General features: G+C 35.4%; 1 protein-coding gene across 8 annotated transcripts in view; it reads right to left on the bottom strand.

The window, feature by feature from the left end:
- Nucleotides 1–342: 342 nt before the first annotated feature.
- LOC148615315 (uncharacterized) overlaps nt 343–12,084 on the bottom strand; it is a 35,155-nt gene continuing 23,413 nt past the window's right edge. For 4 of the 8 annotated variants that reach the window (XM_088590206.1, XM_088590213.1, XM_088590208.1 and 1 more), the window contains exon 2: nt 343–1,843. In XM_088590206.1, coding sequence (XP_088446332.1) covers nt 344–1,777 — 1,434 coding nt within the window. In that variant the 5' untranslated portion in view covers nt 1,778–1,843 and the 3' untranslated portion in view covers nt 343. Of the gene's footprint in view, nt 1,844–8,627; nt 8,678–9,089; nt 9,220–12,084 lie in introns of those variants that run through there. The other 4 variants (XM_088590205.1, XM_088590207.1, XM_088590204.1 and 1 more) reach the window with 3 other exon arrangements.

Genomic DNA, 12,084 nt, shown 5'->3' with positions numbered 1-12,084 from the left:
TGAAAGAGCGAAAATTGAGACAAATTTCACAACGTTTACACTTGCTTCTCACGAATGATTGATAAAACGCTTCACTCAAGTAAAGGTTCCAACGTTAATCATTTTAGTATCGAATGCTTATATTACTGTATAGATTAAATAAATTGTCGTTCATAACAGAAAAATTTCCTAACACAATCCACTTTATTCTCAGGAAATGACCGTAAATTAACAAACACCGGGGTTAGAAAAACCAACACAGCGTTGGAATCATAAAACTTGAGTAAGGGATTAGACATGGTGCCAATCAAAGGATTATCTTATAACACGATCATTTCTTGAAAATGTACCTATACAAATGTATTCAGATTGTCCCGCATAATTTATTCTTTGATTTCAAAATTACACTTTCGACGACAGTTGGATGAATGAATGTTTTGTAGTTGCCACGTTCATTTGATTGTAAAGAATTTTGCCACTGGAAATAAATCAAACCTCGCCATTTGGCTATTGATTTAAAATGAGTATTACTCGTGGAAAAGTAAGAAGGATAAAGTTCTATAAGTGCTGCATGTTTAGGAAGAAATAAAGCCAGGGTCATTCCAGCACCATGCATTCCTATCAATATATCAGTGGAGGACACTATCTCTAACTGCTGACCAAACGGTAAAGAATCCAACTGAATTCCAGATATGTTGTGTCCCTTGAATTGTTGTTTACATGACTGTATCAGCTCTTCTTCATTTGCAATTTTCCTCTGGACAGTACCACCCATATTTCTTGGGTGAGCAACGTAGTCGTGGCGAAATATGAATACAATATTCAAATTTTTACAGTTCTTGTGAGTATTTTTATTAACGTTGAATTGATGAAGAACAAAGTTTCTAAATTCTTCAATGTAAGGCACTGAGTATCGTGAATGTTGAGAAAGAAAACTCTCATATCCATTAATTGACCAGATCAACTTCCTGAACCGCGTACGTTGCTGTAGTCGGCTGGCCTGAATCACTGGGGCAAATAATGTTTCCCACACACTATCGAGTGACCCTTTCGGGTGAGCATCCATCCATAATACTATAAACTTTTTAGGCTTTAATCGGAAGAAAATCATCATGAGAAACGTATTGTACCAGTCAGTCATTGTATGGTACATATTTACATATTCATACCGTTGGACAGCGACAACTGTTGTGTTGATAAAACTAGATGGTTCATGTCGTTGTGGTGACATATCCATTCTCTTAAAACTTAACGAATTGAACCATTCGAAATTAGCTGATTTTCGATTAAAAGCGTACTTTTGATAATTTTCACCTTTACAGTAGAGTGTTAAATAATCTTTCTTCAACGTCAAGTATTCGACTGATTCTGGTTGGTTCTGCACGGCATTGATATCCTCTCCTCCTCGGTGGTTTGCATTTTTTGTTGGGTCTAGTGTAACATTTGAAATTTCAGCAAAGAGATTATTGAAGCCTGTAAATTTACTGTCGCAGAGACTTTGCTTTCTACTTATCCATTTTACCATTTCGTCGGGTAATTTTTCTGGTACTTCAGGTACATGTATATCATCCGTTTTGTGCTTTTGTAAAAATGCATCCGACAAAGCAGACCGTATTGTGACTGTTTCATTGACAAGATCAATATTAGAGATAGCATTTTGATACGCTTGTTTGACTTGTAATTCTTTAGTAAACGGAATATTGATTATCATTAACAACGAAAAACAGCAAAACAACGAAACCAAAACTCCAAATATTTTTTTAGAACGTTTAAATCTTCTCAAGAAGGCATATACCATACTCCTATTCTTGTTTGTATAATATGTAGATATGTTGTTTATCAATCGCTAATTATAACCTTCGGCCTGAAATTAAAAGAATGCAAGAAATTATTATGTGTTAAAACATCTCTGTGAGTGTTATAACTACGGTTTTAGTTGAAACATGGTTATACAAGCAAGGGAATTGGATTCAAGTTATAACAATATCATGGACGTCCTCTCCCATACCAACAATGATTACATAGAATGCATAATGACGGCAATTAATTAGGATAAGGCAATGCAAATCAACATGAACGATGTGAAACTAAAATAAAAGGGGAATCTGGTTAAAGCGGCAAGCTGAGACAATCATTGTATATACATTGTATAGTATCATTCTAACTTTTCTAATCGTTTGACGAAGTAATGAACACAAGCAAAATACTTGTGTGCGTTAGTCATTTGTTTAACAAAGTAATCTATCGATACGTAAAAACCACCTAACTGGACCAGCAGGGAATTTCAATGTTCATTACACAAATTGTATTCATGAAGTAGTGAATGAAATCTACGATAGGAAGTCCAACACTACAAGCAGGGGAAGAGGCTACATTTATACGAAATTCATCTGGATTTATAACGACGGTTGTCCGTAGTTCATAATGTACTATCAAATTTCCTTGCAAAAATTATGTACTACTGGTGCGTGATTCAATATTCTTCTAAAACACTAAATTCACTTTTACTCAGGCATCTCAGAGCAGTTATATAAGCTCCGATGTGATTCTGTTGGAGGACGAGGCGATAGCTAAATCCTCCGACATATTTACTGACCGTCTGTTACTAGACTATTATGGCAGCTTATATTCGGATTTGAAGGGGCTTTTCTTCACGCAATGTAGATATTTTAAATGCTCTATCAACATGAACTTTGATTTACATGAGATAATGACGATAATACTATGTCAGAAGGTACCATCTATTACATGAAATGCAGCAACTCATAGCCTTTTCGATATTGAAGCCTCGATAGTGTCATTGGAATGAAACATCAGTAAATAAGCAGTGGTGGACGTCTACTTATGTAATATTGATCTGAGAAATATAACTATATACGTATTTTATGGTTGGTGTATGTTGTATTGTCATGCATTATACTAAAAGAAAACTATTACAATACATTTATGACCAAGTTACGAAACAGCTTGAAGAATTTACAATGTAAATATACAGTTAGTATTATTTGATGCAACGGAGAGTTTGTGCCTCTATCTTATTTTCGACTGTACAGTTTCTGTGGTTAACTTGAGACAGAATTAACTGGGAAAACTCTTGAAAGCTTTGACAGTTCAAGGCCAGAAATTCTTTACAGTGGCTTTGATATAATATGACACTGTGGTAACGTTAACAGTTTTCAAGGGGAAATATTCAAAAGCCAAAAACTGCAATCGCTGTCGAGTTATGTCTTTCGATTACAATATCGCCGATTACAAGTCGTCTGCACCCTACTTCAAACATAGGCGTAGTCATAAGGACCAATTCGTTCACTGAATACCGGTAATCTGGATACTTCTGTTGTGGTTTTTCAATATGAAAGCCATTACAGAATCCTTCAGAGATGTGTTGTCTATCGTTTTGATCAACCTCGTAACAATTTAAACGTTAAATTAATCATATGACCGAGTCCTAAAGATGTGTTGTGTACCGAATTATGACACCCCAAGAAACTGAAAATTATAATCTCTTCATCGATATTTGTAGGTGGTTATGACTCAATTGGCTTCAAGCAAACATTCAGACAGAGACAATGAAATCTTCTCATGTACAAAAAGTGCATATCTTACAGGCAAACAATCATATTTCCGAAAAATTGTTCTTCAATATTCAGGACACATTGTCTAATTTCCGACATTACATTAAGTTGATTTGGTGTGACAGCAAGTTCACTTGGTGTGAAAGGGAAAAAAAGATATGTTAACTACAATGATTGCAAAAATGTCTTCCTTAAAGCTGCATTAGCTGCCAAATTTGTTCAGTTTTGATTCTACTGAATTTTGCTGATTCCATGAATTAAGTTTGTAGTAATGCAATTGAAGCAATTAATGTCGATACCAACAGAATGCTGTGAAAACAACATTTTTTTTTAATCAGAGAAGATCGATAGGTCTGATCTAATTATTTTTTCGTCATTACTTCCGAAGATTGCCGGCAGGACATTCACCACGGTTAAAATACTTTAACCTTGGTAAAAGAACAACAGTAACGGATACACAGGTAAGCACGTGTCATGTTTTCATTTCATTTCATCTGTTTCTTGATTAGTTTTCAAATAAATGATGACTATATTAGAGCCACATTATATCACAATACGTAAATTTCAAAAGATCCTTGCGTTATATTCAAACTTTTTTCTTTCACGACTTCAGTCCGTCGGTCTTCCTTACCGTTGAATAACCACTTTCGCTTTGCAATCAGACTTTTTATTGAAGAAGCGACCCTTACAACACATGCTCGGATTAAGGTCACCAGAAGTCGCATGCATACGAACTTATCTAGGTCGTTGACAGTAAATATATAGACACTTATTCCATGTATTTAATGCATTTTATTTGTGGATATCAAATGAAATTGAACAGGAAAAGTACAATTTAGTAGAAATAATTCAATGTCAAGGTATATTTCAAAAGAAACAAAAATTTGCGAAAATGACAGTTAATGCAGCTTTAAATATTTAAGAAAATTATGCATTTTGGGCCACAACTGTAGAGAGTAACATTTACAGCTAAATAGTTTCAAAACCGGAAAAAAAATTACGGGTTTGAGATATTAAATACATTTGTAGTAAAATGTTAAAGTAATAATTTTTTTTCTTAATTTAACAAATTAATAATATAGATGAAGATATTCATCCATAAGTATAGAAAATCCCAATAAATCTTGAATATTTGAGACGTCTGGCCTTCGTATGAGATATTCGTATCAATCTGGAGTATATGAAATCCCTGGCCATAAGTATGGAAGATCCCCATCAATCTGGAATATGTGAGATCCCTGTCCCCTTTGATTTGGCCATAAATACCAATGGAGATCCCTATCCCCTTGATTTTGTCATTAATCAGGGAGATCCATTACCCTCTTGTTTTGGGCATACCTGTGCGTATTGGAGATCTCCATCTCCCCTTGATTCGGCTGTTACATTTTTGTGGTATGAAAGATCCCTATATTATCTTATTCCGTATCCGACTAAGTATGGAAGTTTCCCATCACATTTGGATTCGACCATATATAAGTATTGGAGATCACATCTCTTGATTCGAACATAATATGAGGGATCTCAATCCCTATTAATTCGATATGAGAGAGTAATCAAGGGAACCAAGGTTATAGCGATAATCAAATGAATACAATCCAGGGACAAAGACCAGACATGGAAAACAGAAATACACAACAAAGAACATTAAGCAACCAAAATCAAATATACAAAGTAACAAAAGCAAATAAGCAACTCGGACTCCACCAAAAACTGGGAGCATGGACCAGGTGCACCGGCAGGGTAAATGTCCTCTGCTTTTCTAGAAACATTCGCCGAGTTGCTCATAAAATTTGTTTTGTTTGTTTGTTGGGGTTTAACGTCCGAGCAGCAATATTTCAGCTATATTCAGACGATGAACATGAAATTGATGATAAAATGAACATGAAATGATGATGAAATGAAAAAGGGATGGGACACAAGGACAATGGGATCGACAAATATTGCATGCCACTGGAAAAAGGGAGAGATGGGTAGGGTCGGGCAATTTAGCCTCCTGTGGCGGAGCCCTATGGTTCCTACTCCGGGAGAATACCACAGTAGGGTTTTTTATAGTGCGAGGAACGTGGCATCTTTCGCAACACGGTGCACCACTATGGTTTGCGGTCAGATTTTCCGTATTATACCCTGACAACCCCAGCATGTAACACGCCAGGGGTACCCCGTTCCACCACCTGGGGCACACATCCCACTTGCTCTATTCTTTTAACACCCGGACCTGCACGGGGTTGCTCATAAAAAGTCAAGTCCGGGGTAGACAAACGAGAAAAGGAAAACTATGACTCGTTGAATAAATAAGTTTTCATGGTACAGATGGATACACCATAACGATCCACGAGTTCATGATGACGACCATGAAACTTATGTAGTGATGACTTCAATCTTGTAGCAACATAACCCTGTTCTAGAAGCCTATTTGTTAGAGTTCTAGCACGATACAAAAAGTCTGCGTAGTTGCGGCAAGCTTTACCATAACGTATGAGTTGTGATTTGAATACTCCATACGCAGTCTCTCAATCCCTATTAATTCGATCATTAATATAGATCCCCATTCTCTCGACAAGTAAAACTCCGACATGTACGGGTGGTCCACTCGAACTTGTTTCAGCGCAATTTCTTTGGCGGATTAGAAAAGACACCAATATTCAAATTTTAACAACAAAGATGTAAAATTGCAGTCTTCAAAACTTTCAAAAGTTGTCAAGTACATTCATATTTGTCGAAGATTAACAAGTTGTGTTAAATACCAATAACACTGCAATCACGGAGAGCCAATAAGCTTCTACAGAGGTCATGAAAGAACATATTGTCAGTAATAACTCATTCTACATTTCATCAACAAGTGGAAAAGTCTCAAATTTCCTAATCAATACACGCTACAGAAGTTGTCCATTGATTTTTTTTTAAATCTCAATGAAATGTGAAATATTAACATGATATTGAAGTGGAATACTTGTAACTTACTTTATCGTTATATGTCTACTACCGCTGTGTTCATTTGTTAAAGAAAATTCTTTTTTTTGTAATTGGTGTATTGAACGCTATATACTTTACATTGTATATACAATTGAAACTGTAGTTATATCTATTTACATAGACAGCCCTTTAGGCAACTTTTACATTCCAATTATATTATACGTATAAAATATAAGTACAACCAAAGTAAATTTATTACTCTTTATCGCCTAAATCAAGTGACAATTTCTATCTTTGAATCTGCTGCAAAAGATATGCACATATAATGACTAAATGAGCCCAAGGTCTTCGTCTCTAACAAAACGGACGGTCACGGTCAGAAATTTATGTCGTACGATGGAGTCTAATGAGTACATTAATACTAAAGCGGTTGAACTGAAATACTTCGGAAAGAGCTTACATAAAAACATTTCAACGCGCTACATATGTTAACTGATTAGTAGAAGTATAAAAAGAGGTTAACCTAGAGAAGACCTTTGAGATATTTTTGGGAAAACGCCTAATTGATTTCGATCTTGCAAATAAGGGATGTATCCATTTCCTGCGGGAAAAGTAAATAACCTGAAAAAACTATATTTTTTTTGCAATAAAACTAATACATTAGCTGTTAGGGACTTCGTTGTACATACTTTAATTGCATTATGAATCATGTAAATTTTACGTGAAATGAATTCTTTTACATCTGGTTAAAACTAAGTTCAGATTTTGATGAACATCTTAACAACCCAACTTATTATACAACAGCAAGCAAATCTTAATTGGAGATGGGATGTACAGCTTCTCCAATACAGATCCTTCATGTGAAAATGATTGCGCATGGTAAAAAAGAGTTAGAACAGTATACCATAATCTGGTCAGAAATGTCCATTACAATATGTATTTACCTTCAGTAATATGAAAAACATAATCCCTTTAAAAGACGGCATCAAAACCCGAAGCGATCGTTAAATGTAATACACATAAATGTTTATAAGGAATCTACAAATGTAACAACATTTGTCCGCCGGATGATTGATCGACGGCGTTCTCATAGCGACCGAAGGGGTGGAATCATCCCCGATATATAAATAACAGTTTTCATGCTTTCATGTTTGGTTTAAGTGTTAGAAAATATTTTCCATTAAATTTCATTTTGTAAAAAAAAGAAAACAACTCTTGCAGAAGGGATTTTGGGTGTGACATATGGTTCGATTCTAAGTGAACTCAACTTGGGACATGCGTGTTACATGTGTACACAGTAAGATATAAAGTGACCCGCTCAGAAAAACATCACATAATAAAAGGATAATTAATTGGAAAGAGCGAATAACCAAAATACGACTACGAGTATCGAAGACCGCCTAGTAGATTTAACGGAACTTGTTCCGCGCACGAGTTAAATCTTACTGCATTCTTGGCCCGAGTGATCATAAATTGGTTATTCGTGATAACCAATTGATTATCTTATGTATAATGTTGATTTACTCAATTATTCGTTGCTATTTTCAACATAAACTTCAAGTTTTGTGAGCGGCGGATTGATATTCGTGTTGTGATGTTTTAGCGGGAGAAAGCCCGAGAGTGAAATTACAGAATTAACAGAGTGAAATATCGATTTTGTTTCATTGGGAACATTCGGTAAATCACTGCTATATATATATAATAAAACCCTGTAACAATGAACAAAATGTATACATGTAACTAGAATTGAGACAGTGTCAATTGGACACCATATATACATGTAACTAGCACTAAAACAGTGTCAGATATCCACCATGTATACATGTGACTAGAACTGAGGGAGTGGCAGATAAACACCATATATAGTAAATAGAACTGAAACAACGTCAAATGAACACCATGCACACATGTAACTAGAACTAAAACAAAGTCAAATGAACACCATGCATACATGTAACTAGAACTGAAACAACGTCAAATGAACACCATACATGTAACTAGAACTGAAACAATGTCAAATGAACACCATGCATACATGTAACTAGAACTGAAAAAACGTCAAATGAAAACCATGCACACATGTAACTAGAACTGAAACAGCGGACGATGAACACAGTGTAAACGTAATTATAACGGAGACAGTGTAAGCTGTAAACTCACCAACAAAGGAATATTCTTTAACTAGAACCGAGGCAACATCAGAAGAATACCTAGAAATGAGATACATCAAATGAATACTCAGAAGCTAGAACTAAAATTTGGTCGTTTATGCACGAACAGACCATTTTCTTCTCGATGGTCCTAGGATTTTATGTTGACTAAGAATTTGTTTTCGCGCAAGCGCATTTATTTTCAAAAGTTTTATTTAAAAAATCTATATTGTTAAATAATGGGGAAATATTGAATTATATTTTTTGCTGTCCATGGCTGAGGAACAGTATAATGTTTTATAGTGTTAATTCTATATGTTGTTCCTGTTTACGGTTTGATTGCTTTATCCCTTCATCCCCTCGTAGTATCGTTACATTTTACGATTTTATGATTAAGTATTGATTTCTGAAAGCAAGTGTTATCACTAAAGGTTTGTTAATATGTACCCAGGAAACGATTAGTTTAACTTACCAAAACAGTATCTGATGCATTTTAAACTCGAAAAGTACTGTAAAAATCCACAACTACCATTAATAAACAAGAGTATGCACTGCGATTTTCTATAAATATTTTTTTATACGCTTCAAAGAACCACAGGTATCTTTTTACCCGGTATATATTCTATAGATTGATTCATCGATCTAAGTAAGCCTGGCTTGTATTTAAATACGGGTGTTTCCTTTATTCAAAGCTAGAAAACCTGCATTATTTGCTTAGCACATATATTAATTTACAAATAGTATACATAAAGAATCGTGTGAACAATCTAGTAGCAATATGTCGCTCTGTGTAATAATATTCGCATAAAGTGATCTTACATCAGTACTCTGCCATCACTGTTGTCCAATGAAATGCGAGAGTGTAAGCTCTAATGACTACGTTGCCAAGGTTAAGCTTCATGGATGTCACGTGATAGCAGAGCGCATTCAATACCGACTGCGAGAAAAAAACCGTCAGAAAAACACAGGAAATAAAAATAAAGCTATATAGTTCAATTACCACATTGCATACGTATACGAGTCTTAATGTATGGGTGACAGTTGGGGCAAAACAAATGTTTGAATCTTTGATTTACATTTCAATATGTTTCTACATTAATTTGTTTTGATGTCTCTTTTGTCGCATATAGTAATGTCAGCAAGAGAATCTAAATGTATTGAGTTACATATGTTAAATGTTCACAGATCACCGTGACCTAGACATGATAGTTGTAGAAAGTGCATATGGGTTAGCATGTATCTTGAGATGGTCTTGAGACTTTTAAAAGTTTTCCAATGACCACGGTGGATATCCGTTACGGATACTTTTCGGTCAATTTACGTTCCGTCATTTCTTTTTGCACAGGAAACGAGTATTTTCAGCGTTACACGAGGTAAGTGACACCAGCCTGCTAAAAAACCCCAAAATATTAAAAGATTTATCAAATATCAAGTTTTCAGGTATTCCACGGTACTTTTGAATATTTTGAGCATAAATTGTATTTAAATTTTAAGTGTGTATTTTCCAGGTTTTTTCACGGCAAGCTTTTTAACATTCATATCGTACCTCAAAATCTGGCACTGAATATATTCTACATTCGATATTTTTTTTGGTTTAATCAAATATGGTGAATCAAAAACACACTCCATAGCTAATTATACCACTCTTCCACATTTCAACACTAGAGTTCAAGAAAAATAAGCAACTATTGTGAGAAATAAGATGATTTCTGTCTATTTGAAGAGGAAACGGATTTTAATGCTTCAGGAATAGGAATCTTTACGATTCCTCATTTCAGCGGGGAAGTACATATTAGTACGTGTATATGTCCTAGCTTATTCCTTTGTAAATTGTATATGGAATGGAATAGAATAGAATAAACTTTATTTGCCAATCTGAATCAAGGCGCCCCGAAGGACAGCAAAACCAAACACAATGATTACAATGATTATAGAAAAAAAAATAAATGTCATAGCTTATTCTTTTGTAAATATTTTTTTTTACATAATTTTAGTAAGTCTGGAGTATCATGACCGCAGACAAAAACTAAGCAAAATTACAGTGCTGACATTTTGTTAATTATTTCAAAAACAACCCGCATTTATATTTTTTTCATGAAGATTTCAAAATCATTCCTGTACGTGGGCGTATTAGGGTCATGCATAAAAATATCATATCGCCACGGCGAGTTACTATCTCGCCGCTGCGAGTTATTATTAACCTGATCGTTTGATGAATAGTTCAGTGCATACATAGCGCGGTTTTAGATGGGGCGTGAAAGGCGTGCGCCCCTAAAAATCGATTTTTTATTTACCAAAAATGACTAACCTATCAAAAACAGCATTTAAATCCTGAAATCCCAGAAGCTTCCGCCCCGCCCCTTACCAGGGCGCTCCCATGGACCTTTGGGGAATTTAAGCGGTCCTCAGTCACCTCAATCCATTCCCAGACCCCTCACCGAATGCTTACACCACTAACCAAAAAATCCTAGATCCCCTGTAACTCGCCGCGGCAAGATAATAACCCACCATGGCGAGTTCGTAACTCGTCGTGTCAAGATAATACCTCGCTGTGACAAGATAATGACTCGCCGTGGCCGGATAATTACTCGCCGCGGCGAGATAGTAACTCGCCTTGGCGGGATAATAACTCGCGGCGGCAAGATAGTAGATAGTAACTCGCTTTGGCGGGATAGTAACTCTCCGCGGCGAGATAATATTTGTAAACTTGTATGTCCCTAATATGCCTCCGTATACCTGTCGACCGGACCTACCAGTTATTAATGAATTTTCAATAAAGAAAATTAAAGATTATACATCCTATCGGCCATAAATTGTTGGAAATAATCGTTCTATTGCCGTATTGATTTTGATTATGTAAATTACATGTGATTTTGTTTAAACAAACAAATCTTCATTTGTCGATATGATAATATAAATGATATTAGATGATAATCGAATGATGGTAGGAACAATCTGATCTTCTGGATGTGTGTGTGTGTGTGTGTGGGGGGGGGGGTGTCTTTGCATGAAATTATTATGTTCTTTTATCACATCTACATGTATTAATTGTTCTCTTTTTTTGTCGGTTTGCTTGCGGATCTTAATTCTCTTCAATAGGAATTGAGGGAAGGGGGTGAGAAGGGGGATTTTACCTTGAGCCGAGAATTTTTTTGTTGGCCGCTTCACAAGCCAGATTATTCGTATGACCCACCCACGTATGTGGGTCGCACGTATAGTTTTACCGTTGTCGGTTTGTCCGTCCGTAACACCTTGGTTAAAGTCCATATCCAATAACGGACGGGCCATCTGTGGCTTATAGACACGTTATCTAGCTTTATTGTACAATTAATGAAATAAAATAACGCTGGCTAATTTCTTCTTTTTTGATGAGATTTTCTAAGACCAAAATATTAATATTTTTAATTTATGATATATTATTTTAAGGAAATATCCTTTTTGTCTTGATTGGCTTGCCGTACAATCCA

The sequence above is a fragment of the Perna viridis genome, chromosome 6, assembly GCF_037379345.1.
Source record: "Perna viridis isolate PV_CMFRI_1.1 ecotype Kerala chromosome 6, ASM3737934v1, whole genome shotgun sequence".
Taxonomy (NCBI): Eukaryota; Metazoa; Mollusca; class Bivalvia; order Mytilida; family Mytilidae; genus Perna; species Perna viridis.
Note: the sequence above shows the minus strand (reverse complement) of the source record. Positions and strands in the feature narration are given on the sequence as shown.